The 13458-nt window shown below is 54.5% G+C and overlaps 1 protein-coding gene across 2 annotated transcripts in view; it reads left to right on the plus strand.

The window, feature by feature from the left end:
• The first annotated feature begins 873 nt into the window (after positions 1-873).
• The window catches only part of KCNN3 (potassium calcium-activated channel subfamily N member 3), a 167559-nt gene continuing 154974 nt past the window's right edge, over positions 874-13458 (plus strand). The window contains exon 1 of one of the 2 annotated variants that reach the window (XM_005541654.5): positions 874-2154. In XM_005541654.5, coding sequence (XP_005541711.3) covers positions 1234-2154 — 921 coding nt within the window. In that variant the 5' untranslated portion in view covers positions 874-1233. Of the gene's footprint in view, positions 2155-3081; positions 3222-13458 lie in introns of those variants that run through there. The other variant, XM_065545177.2, reaches the window with a different exon arrangement.

Genomic DNA, 13458 nt, shown 5'->3' on the forward strand with positions numbered 1-13458 from the left:
AACAATATTTATTGAACAACCACTTTGTACTGAGTATCATAGTGGAAATGCATCCTGGGAGACAGTATAGGATCTGTAGGGTCAGACTGACTAAGTTCAAATCCCAGCACCTTTAATTACAAGCGGGGTGACATCTGACAAGTTACGTATCTATGTTTGAGTGTTTGAGTGTTTTTTCCCCTTTCCTTTCTCTCCTTCTTCTCCTCCTCCTCCTCCTTCTTCTTCTTCCAATTTTCATCTGTAAAAGGAGAGTGATGACATCATTTTCGTGGGGTTGATGTGAGGGTTGGAAATAACAGAGAGGTGCCTGAACACGCGGCGTAGGCACTCAATCAATGGTAGGTGAGTTTATCCACCCAGTGTTAGGAGGCGTGGATCCCCCCTGCTTCTGTGACCTTGACGTTGTTACTCAACATCTCTAAGCATGAGGCTTTGTAAATGAGACCATACTGCCCACCTCCTTGGGTGTTTGAAGAATGTATCCGGATAATATATGTGAAACAACCTATCGTAAACCCTGGTGGTTAATAAATGTTTGCCTTCCCCTCCGTCTGCCCCCTCATCAGGGTGCACACCTCCCTTCCTTCGGAGGCCTTCTGTCCCTCCTCCCCATCGCCCAGCGTGAGCGAACATCCCTTATCGCCGTGGGCTTGCGGGTTGTGGCCATACCTGTCAGAGGAAAGAGGACAGTGGCTCAGCTCCGGGGTCGGGGAGCAAAAACTACAGTTCCCAGCCCTCGCTGCGCAGCCACTGGGGCCGGAGACGAGGACGCCAGGCCCCTCCTCTGGGGAGGAGCCTATGCGGGGGGCGGAGCTAGGAGGAGGTTGGAGAGTTAAGCCAAGCCAATGAGACCAGCTGCTAATAAGTGGGCTTGGCTTACAATGTAACAGTGGCAGGAGGAGGCGAGCGAAGCTATTGAGCCAGCGAGGAGTGAAGCTGATCCTGGCCTCACACGCTCCTAGAGGACCACCTCCTGGGAGAGTTCTTTCACCCCCTCTTCTTTCTCCAAGCTCCCCTCCTGCTCTCCCTCCCTGCCCAATACAATGCATTCTTGAGTGGCAGCGTCTGGACTCCAGGCAGCCCCAGAGAACCGAAGCAAGCCAAAGAGAGAGGACTGGAGCCAAGACACTGGTGGGGGAGATTGGATGCCTGGCTTTCTTTGAGGACATCTTTGGAGCGAGGGTGGCTTTGGGGTGGGGGCTTGTGCTGCAGGGAATACAGCCAGGCCCCAAGATGGACACTTCTGGGCACTTCCATGACTCTGGGGTGGGGGACCTGGATGAAGACCCCAAGTGCCCCTGTCCATCCTCTGGGGATGAGCAGCAGCAGCAGCAGCAACAGCAGCAGCAGCAGCCACCACCGCCAGCGCCACCAGCAGCCCCCCAGCAGCCCCTGGGACCCTCGCTGCAGCCTCAGCCTCCGCAGCTTCAGCAGCAGCAGCAGCAGCAGCAGCAGCAGCAGCCACCGCATCCCCTGTCTCAGCTCGCCCAACTCCAGAGCCAGCCCGTCCACCCTGGCCTGCTGCACTCCTCTCCCACCGCTTTCAGGCCCCCCCCTTCGTCCAACTCCACCGCCATCCTCCACCCTTCCTCCAGGCAAGGCAGCCAGCTCAATCTCAATGACCACTTGCTTGGCCACTCTCCAAGTTCCACAGCTACAAGTGGGCCTGGCGGAGGCAGCCGGCACCGGCAGGCCAGCCCCCTGGTGCACCGGCGGGACAGCAACCCCTTCACGGAGATCGCCATGAGCTCCTGCAAGTATAGCGGTGGGGTCATGAAGCCCCTCAGCCGCCTCAGCGCCTCCCGGAGGAACCTCATCGAGGCGGAGACTGAGGGCCAACCCCTCCAGCTTTTCAGTCCTAGCAACCCCCCGGAGATCGTCATCTCCTCCCGGGAGGACAACCATGCCCACCAGACCCTGCTCCATCACCCTAATGCCACCCACAACCACCAGCATGCCGGCACCACCGCCAGCAGCACCACCTTCCCCAAAGCCAACAAGCGGAAAAACCAAAACATTGGCTATAAGCTGGGACACAGGAGGGCCCTGTTTGAAAAGAGAAAGCGACTGAGTGACTATGCTCTGATTTTTGGGATGTTTGGAATTGTTGTTATGGTGATAGAGACCGAGCTCTCTTGGGGTTTGTACTCAAAGGTAGGGGCTGTGGTTTCTCTTTATACCTTGAACAAAAGGAACATGTAGGTAGCAAGAGAGGGATTGAGAGAGGGGGATTGAAAGAGAGAGATTGAGAGAGAGAGAGAGAGATTGAGAGAGATTGGGAGGGAGACTGGGAGAGAGAGGTGGTGGTGGTGGTGAGAGGCGCTTGCTCAGTTATATTGAACACTCTAACTTCCCGTGGTTTTCCTTCTTGATCCCGGGAGAATTCATTCCTCGCTTCCTTTGGGGGGTAGGGGACATCCCCACACACTGTGTCTAATTTGCAGACTTTCTGTTAGGGAGGATTAAATAATCCCTTCTGAGAAATCCCTTTTCCTCCTGGCTCACTGGTACTAAAGCATAACCCAGCAGCTTAACGCACCAATTAATTACACTCCGCCTTGATGTGTTTGCCAGTTCCTGCGACTTCCCCTTCTTTCCTCCCCTCCCTGCTCCACTCCATTTTCCTGAGGATAAAAAAGAAATAAATGTCTGGGTGGGGGGTGGGGATTCCATACCATTGCCCAAGTCCCTTCTCTCCCTGTCTTCTTCCTCTCTTCCCAAGTTTCTGTTTCCCTCCTCTTCTCAGAAACACTCAGGCAAAACAGAAAACCATTCATGACCTGTGTCTCCTGAGGGCATGGGGTAAAAATATAGGTGGAGGAAATCAGTGGTCCTTTCCCTCAGGAGAGAGGACTCAGAATAAACCTGCTGCTGCTTTGTAAACATCTCCTGATAAAATGGCTACAGGTGTTACCTGGGCAGAGCAGCTGGGCGCCGCCTTGGCATCAGCTGGGGGAGCACCTCTCCTTGGGATGGGATGACAGGGCTTGCCAGGCGGTCCCCGCGAGCCCGCGCCCCAGCTCAGCCCCAGTTCTCCCCTCCCACCTCAACTCCTTCTCCTTGGGATAAATAAAGATGAGTGTGTGTGTGAGTGCGCGCCCGGATGGAGAACAGCAGGCACTGGCTTTAGGGGGGAGCTGGCCCCACTGCTCCAGCCTCTCAGTCCAGCCCCAAGACGGAGGAGGGGGTTTCCCTCCCAGAGGGAATGGAGATGGAGGAAGGTGGGTTTCTGCCGATGCTCTGCTTGCCGGGGAGCTCTCCTGCTGTGGGCTGGAAGGCTTGGAGACCTGGGAATCAGTGGACAAGTGGCTCCACGATACCCCCACCCCCAATTTGTTGGTGTGTGTGTGTGTATATGTGTGTAATGTGTGTACGTATGCATGCGCCTGCTTGTTGCTTGGATTTTTCTATTTATTTGTCATTTGGGGCAGGGGGTGGCTGGCCGGGCTGGCCAGCGCGTAGCTGGGAGGGGTTCAGCTGTTGGAGGTTTCAAATAGAGCTTGTTTCAGGCAGGGCACAGCTGCTGCGAGACTGTCACATTCCTTATTGAAATCCAGCCGCAAAAACCTAGGAGGTGCTGATCGGATTTCCCCCATTCCCAGCATCTCGCTTTAACCGGGGATGGGCAGACTTTCCCGCCCTGGAAACGGGTGGGGCAGACCTGTCAGACGACCTGAATAGCCAGGACCAAGACTTCCAGGCAGAGGGTCCTCCAGCAACCCGGTTGCTGTCAGTGGGCTGCCCCAGCGGAGGGCAGCACCTGGAAGCCGCCTTAGTCAAAATAGCTCAAGGATGAGCGTCTCAGCGAGCAGAAGCGAGTGGGGTTTCCCCTGGAATCGCAGCTCACTTAGTCATTCCCTGTAATGAGCCTTTGCGTCTGCGGGTCCTTCTGCTCGCTGCCTTCTCAGAACCGCCTTTCCTGCTGGGCGCTCCAGGAGATGGGGCCGGCAGCCTCGCCAGGGCTGGCAGCTGCCCTGGTCACAGCCCTGGCTCTCTCCAGTCCTCCCTTGGAGATCAGGGGCCCTTGCTGGGGAAAACTGATGAAGGCCCCAATGCAAGGGGGGTGTGGGGAAGGGGCAACCCCAGCATCTTCTCTTTCAGTGACACCGTGGTCAGAGTTCTTAAGGAAATGGCTCTTCCCAGAGGCAGTGGCTGTGCACAGGATCTATGCACATTTGTCTTAATGTGACGGGAGGGTCACCACTCTTCAGGATCGGCCCCTCTTCCCTGCCTGAGGCAGGTGCCAACCCTGAGGGGGAACTCAGGGAAAGGGGCTTTCCCAGAGATGTGGAAGGCAGATTTTAGGTGAATGAAGGGGGAGGCCACCTGAGGTGCCTGGCTTCCCCCATTTCTGAATCACGGACCCTCATAGCAGCAGTGGCGTGCACCGAGGGGACAGCAGCTGAGAGGTCCTTCTTGCCTCAGTTGCCACTTCCTGTGTGCCTTGGAGCTGCTCCTGAGATAAGCAGAGTTCATTGAACTTGCTCACCCACTCACCCATCCCTGCACTGGCCATCCAGGTTTTGAGTCATTTATGGAACAAGTATTTTCTGGGTGTCTCCTCTGTACCAGGCCCTGTAGACACCCTCTCTCCTGGTGGCAAATGGGATGGTTTCAAGGAACTGGGCCAGAGTTGGAATCCCAGCTCTGCCACTACTATTTGTGTGATCTTGGGTAAGTCATGGAGCTTTAGCGAGCCTGTTTCCCCAGCTGTCGAGGAGGGAGAATGAAATTAGAGACATGTAAGGCACGTATCTGCCTGCTCAACAAATGGGACCTATGGTGATTGTTATTGATGATGACAATGATGAGAGGAAAGGAGATGTCTTTTTCCTGTTATCTAATTCTGGCTATAAAATGAGTTGGGGCCTTAACAGATTGGGATCTAAGACTTGTCAATGGAGTGAGAAGTTGTATCTGGGAGCGAAGAAGTTCTGAGAAGGGACTGGGTCTGACTAGAGACCACCTTTAAACATGGTCTGTTCTTGGGGGGAGATGAATATCTGTGTCCCAGTTTCATGGAGGAACTGGTCTCTTTTCCTCCATAGTCTGGGTAAGATGAGGAGTCACAGCCCAGGAGAGCTCAGCGATATTCAGTGGATCCTGGGGAGGGATGGGTGACAGTCTTTTGCTGGAGAGTTTTGTGTGCCTGGTTGGCCCTGCTGACGAGTCTGGGGGCAGGCGGATGGATGAGGCAGCCTCAGGGGTACCAGGCAGATTAGGTAATTCTGCCCTGCCAATGGCAGCTCCCACTCAAAGGCTCTTGGGAGGGGATTTTTCCCCAAGTGATTGAAGATTAACTAACCTTGTGCCTGAGCTGCTGCTTTCTGAAGTTCTCTGCCTTTTTTCCCGTGGGGTTGTGGCCTTGCTGTTTACCTATGTTTGGTGGGTGCCTGTTGCTGGGGGAGCAACTTATCATGCAGGCCTGGGTCTCTTGAAAAGGAGGGTGGCATGTGCCCCGAGCATGTTCAGTTAATGCAAATGGGAGCCAGTGTGAGGGGGTTGAGCAACCGGGACAGAACATCCCCAGCTCCCGCCTCACAGGCCTGTAGGTGCTGATGTTGGAAGGAAGCTCTGCTAGGAGGCATCAGCATGGAGCAGGGAGGTGGGGCTTGATTCCTGGGTGAGCTCAGATAAGAGGGGAGCTTCTCATTATTATGCCTGGGACATGAGATCAAATGGCAGAGAGATGCCTGAGATGGCCCCAATAGGCTCCTAAAGGTACCAGGTGACCCTTGAACCAAATGAGGAGTCCCTTTTTTTTTTTTTTTTTTTTAATAGGCAGGTTTACTCTCTGAAGGCTTAGACATTGTGACGAGGCCTGGTCTAGAGATTCTGTTGAGAGTCTTAGTCACGCCATCTCTACCTATCCGTGCCACCCGGATAGAGCAGCAAGGACCTGTGAAGTCCTTCTTGGTGTTCTTTATTTTCTTTTAGAGCTGGTTTGGGACACACCCACTCCATTGCATTAAATTACCTCTATGCTCTCTTCCCTGGGTTCAGAAAGAATTAGGGAGGGGAAAGGCCTGGCTGCCCTCCCCTTTCCCCAGGCTGTGACTTTACCACCCTGGCTCTGACATCATGTTGGTGGCTGAGCTGGTACCTCTGTGTGGCTGGCAAGGCACCCATGGGCCTCATTTCTCAGGACCTCAGGCGTTGGACTGCGGGATCATCTCAGGGAGGCTGGAGGGTGCTGGTGCGGCAGCGCAGCTCTTCTTTCCCACCAGTCTGTACAACCTCCAGCCACTTCCCCATGCCTGGCCTCGAAGCTAGTCTGCATCTCTCCTCCCAGGCAGAACCAGTCCTCTGCCCGCTCCCCCACCATGGCCCTGTCTCGCCTGCCCCACCGACGTCCTGCCCCTCTGCTCCTCTCTGCTGCCCCTGCCTGGTCTCGTTGCTGGGGTAACCCAGGTGGCAGAGAGGAGCTGGTGTGAAGGTGCTTATCTGGGTTGCCCTGTCTGCTCCCATGGTGGCTTCTTTACCCACCTCTAGTTACTCTTTCTTCAGACAACCTCATGGGAGGCCGCCCTGGTGGCACAGGCTTCTCCGCATGCCCAGGGGAGCCTGGTCCTCTGGCCGTTCACTCTTTTTTTTTTTTTTTTTTTTTTTTTTTTTTTGAGACGGAGTCTCGCTCTGTCGCCCAGGCTGGAGTGCAGTGGCCGGATCTCGGCTCACTGCAAGCTCCGCCTCCCGGGTTCACGCCATTCTCCGGCCTCAGCCTCCAGAGTAGCTGGGACTACAGGCGCCCGCCACCTCGCCCGGCTAGTTTTTTGTATTTCTTAGTAGAGACGGGGTTTCACCGTGTTAGCCAGGATGGTCTCGATCTCCTGACCTCGTGATCCACCCGTCTCGGCCTCCCAAAGTGCTGGGATTACAGGCTTGAGCCACCGCGCCCGGCCGGCCGTTCACTCTTTAAAGAGAATGGCCAAGGCTATTCTCTTAGGCCAAGGCCAACTTGTCTGTCTCTTTGCAGACCTCAAAGAGGTCCGGGAGTCCATCCCCAGCCTCCAGACCAAATGGCTGAGTAGTATCACTGGTTCCAGTTCTGATCCTCTGCTCTCCCTGGTCACAGAAGCCCCGTCTGCAGAAGGGCAGAGCAGCAGCCCAGGCGTGGCTGGCCAAGTGGCTCTGCACCTTCTCTTTGGACCCAGGTGCTGTTTTGGGATAGGTTGTTGGCTGTCACAGTGTCCTGGTAGTTTTGAGAAGATACCTCTGGGTACTGGTGCCTGCGTTTCAGGCCATGGTGGAAAAGTAGGAGTAGGATAAATCCTTTCCAGCCCTTTCCATGGACCCTCCCTGTGGGGTGACCTGCAGGACCAGGATGCAGAAGGCAGGAGACTGGTTGAGAGCCTGTGAGCCCGCTGCTGAGGGCCCTAGGCACACATTTTGACTTCACAGGTCACACTGAGTGTGTCGGCCCACAGGAGGGCGAGCGTGAAAATGGCCTCTGACAGCGTGAAAATGGCCTTCTCTGCCGCCCGCCCCAGGGTGGTGGTGACTTTATTTATAATCTTTGTGGACAGTCTGTAAATGAGTCAAACATTTGTAACCCACAGGGAGACAGCTAACTTTTTATATATGCTTCTCCTTTGCGTGTCATCACACTATTTATAACTGCCCTGGGGAAAGACTTCATCACACATCCGGACTTCCCTTCCCCACAGGCAGCGTTACCCGGGTGCTTGGCCAGGGGCATTCTGACTGGGGCATTTATCTCCTGCATAGCCTAACTAGAAAGCCATCTGATGGCCTCGCATTTCTCTTATTGCGCTTTCAGGAAGAGGGATTTGTAAGGCCATGGCCAAAAGATCTGCTTTAAAAAATGTAAGGTACAGAAAATCAAAATGAAAAGAAATTTGAGTAACCTCTGTAGAGAATCCGGGGCCTGGACGGAAATGTAAGATCAGAATAGAGTGCTTCAGTTCTGTTGCAGTTATTTGTGAAGCACATTTGGGGGAGAAAATGAGTGTGTGCGGGGGTTGTGAGGGGCGGCTATATATTGATGAAATACCACTTTACTCAGCTCAGTGACAGGGAGACCAGCACGTTCATTCGTAGTTCTTTTTCTTCTCTTTCTTTCAAAACCCCAAAGGGAGAGCAAGAAAGCAAGCCACGTATTCCTCTTTAAATAATGAGGGTGGGGAATTCTGAGACTGTGCTGTTCCCAGGAGCTGTGGGGAGGAAAATTCTAGTGCCTTTTCTTCAGGTGAGGAAAGTCCGGAGGAGGCGAATGGGTTTTTAAGTGTCCCCTCCCCCGACCTTGTCATTCCACCCCCAGGTGCTCAGCTGGGATCTGAGGGAAAGGAGGGGAGGAGCGGCTGGGGGCAGGGACCACGCTACTTTCTGGTCGCCCAGCACTTCAGCTGGGCTGGCCGGGATGTTGCTGAGTGACTGGAGAGGGGAAGGCAAGGACCATTTGCTGAGCGCTGGGAGTACGAGGAGCAGGTCGTGCTCACCGCCCCCTGTGTAGATGAAGTCACCGGGCCACGCTGACACGCTGGTGGTGGTGGCGCTGAGATAAGAACCCAGGCCCGTTTAGCTCCCAAGGTCATATCCTTTCCCGTGCCTGCTGCTGCTGGTTAGATTGCCCATATCCTTAAAACAGACAAATTGAGTTTATGGCCCTGAGACCTGTGATGCAAAATGTTGGGACAGGAGGAACTTTACCACGAGCTGGGCAGGAAGGGCTCGATGGAGGGCAGGAGATGCCAGCGCAGGACCTGGAGAAGACAGTGCTGGAGGGGTGACAAGGGCAAGTGTGGGCCCCCGGGGTAGCCTAGGATCAGGGTGAGATTGTGGACTGGCCCAAGGTCAGTTCTTGATGCCTCCTCTCTGGAGTCTGGTGCTGCTGCCCTCAGGGTGATACCGGGCAGGCTGTGAGGTGGGTAGGTGTGGGGATTACAGGGAAAATGAAAGCCCATCCTGCAAAAGCTCCTGCCACAGCCCCTAGCACTCCCACCCTCCACCCCTGGAGGGCCAGCAGGACCCCTAGACCTGACTGGACATGTCCATACACAGCTCTCTCACCCCTCACCTCTGCTTTGCTCTTCTTTTAGGCTGCCCTTTTCCTCCAGCACTGGCTGTGTGGCTGTTTATCAGGGGACAGTCACATGAGCTCAGCATTTTACATCTTACAAGGCATTTTCATCCCTGGGTCCTTCATGACCCTCACGATGGCTGGCCCAGGGCTCATGATGACCAACTATCTCAGGGATGAGAAAACTCGGCTGCACAGGGGTCCCAGGGTTCAGTGACTCGCTCCAGGTGCCCATCTCAGGAGAGATGGTTCTAGAATGAGAGCTCAGGTCTCAGTGCACCTCTGGTTTCCTTATTCCAAATCCCACCACAAACTTCTGCTGGGGATTTGAGTGAGGGACCTTGAAGGGTTTCTCCATTCCTGGTTCTAGAAGTTTCTTCTTCATTCTTGAGTCCCATTTTCCTGCGTCCCTGTCTGTGCCTCATGCCTCTGTTGAGCTCTGTCGTGGGCACTGAGTGCTGGGAAAAGGCCTGTCTCTGCTTTGAGCCCCTCAGGAGGTGCTTCTGCCTCTTGCTTCCAGCTTGTTGTGTGATCTTTTGTCAAGTCCCTTCTCCTCTTTGGGTCTCGTTTCTCTGGCCTTAAAGCAGGAGCTGAACTCCCTTCCTGTGCTGAGGCTTTGCAATCCGATTCCAGATCATGTTTCATCACAAGGATGAGCAGCCACAGTCCCGAGAGTCCTGTTCTCAGGGGTGTCAGGCAGCACCCAGATGGCATCCATCCCAGGCGGGTGGTGGTTTATGGTGTTGGTGCTTGGGAGGACTGAGGAAGGAGACAGTGACTCAGACTGGGGATGCTGGGTGGATTCCCTGTAAGGGGTTGGGGGGTCCCTGAAAGACTAGACCAGCCAGGATGGGAGGGGCCCGGGCAGGGGCTCAATTCTGAGTGTGAGAAGTCCGGGGAGAGGGGGCCGAGTGTGTAAGGAACAGAGCGGGCGTGAGGACGGCTTGGGATTGCTGCTGTGTGGCGCGCACAGGGGCATGTAGGGAGGACAGAAGAGACTGTCTCGTCACGAGAGGCTTTGGGCGGCAGTGAACACAGGCCCAGGGCGAGGGCACAGTGATGGATGGAATATTTGGTAGCATCGGTAACTGCCAGGGCTGCAGAGTTCCGCACACTCAGGCCCTGAAGACCTGATATCCTTTCTCAGAGGTGGCCGGGCCTGGTAGTTAAGTTCTTGGAGCCGGGCACGGTGGCTCATTCCTGTAATCCCAGCACTTTGGGAGGCCAAGGCAGGTGAATCACCTGAGGTCAGAAGCTCGAGACCAGCCTGGCCAACATGGCAAAATCCCATCTCTACTAAAAATACGAAAATTAGCCTGACGTGGTGGCGCACACCTGTAATCCCAGTTACTCAGGAGGCTGAGGCTGGAGAATCACTTGAACCTGGGAGGCGGAGGTTGCAGTAAGCTGAGATCACACCACTGCACTCCAGCCTGGGCGACCGAGCGATACTCTGTCTCAAAAAAAAAAAAAAAGACTTGGGTGGCACACCAGTGATGTGTCCTCTGGGAACTTAGTGAACCCAAAGCGTATTTCCTCAATGTTAAGAGGGAATCACAACTACTGGCTATAGCAAAGCAGCCAGCACAGAGCCAGCCACACACTGGGTCTCAGCAGCTGGCAACTGTTGCCTTTATTAGAGTGGTGGTTAGAAGATGCCACCTGGAGCATCAAGACTGGAGGGGCATGTGCGCCCACATCACCCCTCCACTGTCTGCAGGTGGCCATAGACGAGCTGGTGTCCCTGCCTGGAGAGCACGTGTGGAACATGCCCCTTTTCTCATGAGGTCAAATGGCCTCCCAACCATGACCAGCTCCCCAGTCATGTTTCTGGATAGATCTTGCTGGGTGAATCTGTGAGTAGAAAGGAAGTGGGCTGTTCCCTGGAGGGTGGGGCTGTAGTGGTGGCCTAGGCTGGACTTCTGGAGCCTTCTTACCCCATGGGGCCCAGTTATTCTACACTCAGTCAGCAATTTGTGGTCTGGGCAGAGCTAACCGGGTGTGGACATGCAAATCGGACAGGTGGAGAGAGAACAAAAATAAACCCGTGGGGCCAGGCCAGAGGCTGAGAGGCCTGGAGGAAGGTCAGGGGGACACACGATGACCAGGCAGAAAAAGGCTGAGAGAGCAGGGCCCTGGGAAGAGCTGAACCGGCAAGCTGGCCTGTGACAGAAGCAGGGAAGAAAAGCATTGCTACAGCTTGCTTGATGCGTCACCAAGAGAACACAATTTCCCCTTCAAGACTCGAGTCAGGGTGCATCCTAGAATTCCAAAGGTCCTTTCTGCCCCTTCACCCTGCTTGGAGCGCCAGGGCTGCGGCATTGGGTGACGTTCCCAGCCAGGTGCCAGGGGGCAGGCAGCAAGAGCAGCTGGGCAGGGGAAGGACGTGCCTAGGGCTTGCCCTTCGTGGAAGCCATATTTTTTTCACAAGCCCTGGTGGCAGGGTAACCAGAGTTGTATTCTGAGCAGAGCCTTGATGATACTAAATGAACAGCATGCAAATGATGTGTGAAATAATATGCAAATTGGCATCTGTTATTTTTGAGTCAGCTTGTTGGGCATTTTTCTTACAGGACAGGAGTGATGCTCAGTGTCAAATGAACAGGAAAGTCAGCTTAAAGGACACTCCTTGCAGGGGCTGAGCTGGCACCTACTCCTTAGAGCTTGCTCATACCAGGCCTGCCAGACAACATCTATAAAGACAGTTGTTTGGTGTTTTGCTTCAGGTTATAGATGGAGAGACCTATAAAGGTGGGTGCCCTGCCCAGGGTTACCCAGTATGTAGGGAGGGGGAAGCAGATGACCTGTTGCCTGGCCTGAGCCATCGAACCTTGCTGACCTGTCAGTGGCTTTGAACTGAGGGGGCCCTGCAGGGAGGCAGGGACAGGCTGCCTTTGCTCATTCTGGCCATCTGCCACTGTTGGTTTTCCTTAAGCTCTGTGCCTCAAACTCTCTGAGCCTCATTGTCCCTGTTTGTAATGGATGTGTGGAGACTGACATCCACTAGCCTGGGGAGGATGACACTTGCTAATGGTTGGTCAAGTGGCCAGTCCGGCAGTGGGCGCTCCTGGGCTGCCAGCAAATGGTGGCTCCTCCTAGCCCCTTTGCCTGAGTTGGCACCTGCTTGTCTCCTCACAAGCTTCCACTAGCAGGGAGTTTTGCAGAGCAAAACCCCTTTTGAGATTTCTGATTTTAACAAATTGGAGTTTAGCTATTTTCTTTCTTTTCTGTCTTCCAGTGGGTAAGATGTTGGCCCCCAAAAAGCTCCCATACATGGGAATGCCTGGAGCGGCCAGCATGGGTGATGTTACCTTCTCCCAGGGTGAGGGCTTGGGGTAGGCATGTTGCTCAGGGCTGAGCCACCGCCTTTGGAGGAGTTCAGAGCTGGATGGCATTGGTGGAGGATGCAGGGGAGGCCTCCTCAGGGAGGCACCATACCTGTCCTGGATGGCCAAGCTCTGTTGGCCAGACAGGTGTGCTAGCCTGGGTGGGCATGATCTCTGCATATGCCTCCCAGCCCTGTGAGGAAGGCAGGGAAAGGACCATCCTCCTCCTTATAGGACCCCAAGGCCCATAGAAGTTATGTGGTGGCTCACACCTGTAATCCAGCACTTTGGGAGGCCAAGGTAGGAGGATCGGTTGAGCCCAGGAGCTCGAGACCAGCCTGGACAACATAGTGAGACCTTGTCTCAAAAAAAAAAAAGTTACGTGACTTGTCCAAGGCTACTCAGCATTGTTAGTGGCAGGGGTATAGCTGGAATCTAAGAATTCCTGGTTTTAGTTCTTCCTCTCTTTTTCTTTTTCCCATCCCTCTTCTGGAAACTTATCCTGAACACCCACTGTGTGGCAAGCCCTGCTCCAGGCGGCAGGAGTGCAGAGAATCTGTGCCTTACAGACTCTGGGGGGGGGTCTCTCCCCAGCCAGATGTGTTGTTCTCCACCAGCTCTTCCTAAGAGAACACAGGCTTTCCCCGTAGACCTGGATTCAAACCCTGGCTATTCAGCTGTGTGGCCTTGCACGGCGGCCTGTTTATCTGGGAGGTGGAATTTTAATTCTCTTGTGGGTGGAGAGGTGGAGAATTCAACGTGGAGCAGAGCTGGCACCCAGGGGGCTCTTGTCCGTGCTAGGCAGTGGTGGGTTTTGCCTTTGGTTGTTTCTTCTGAGAGCTCAGTGGCCTTGGGATCATACAAGGTCCCTCACAGCTGGGCCCAGGGTTCCCAGCCCCTCCTGCTCTGGGCTGGACCTGGTGTTAAGCTCTGCCAAGATGCTTTCCTCTACTCTGGGAGAGTAATGGTGCTGAGCCTGGTAGGAGGGCATTTTGGCAGAAGACACCTGACGGGGTGCACACTACGTGCCAGCGATGGAAAGATCCCTCAAGAGTGAAATGAAATTGATGCAAACTGAGAGCACGTCTAGGATGG

The sequence above is a fragment of the Macaca fascicularis genome, chromosome 1, assembly GCF_037993035.2.
Source record: "Macaca fascicularis isolate 582-1 chromosome 1, T2T-MFA8v1.1".
Classification (NCBI taxonomy): domain Eukaryota; kingdom Metazoa; phylum Chordata; class Mammalia; order Primates; family Cercopithecidae; genus Macaca; species Macaca fascicularis.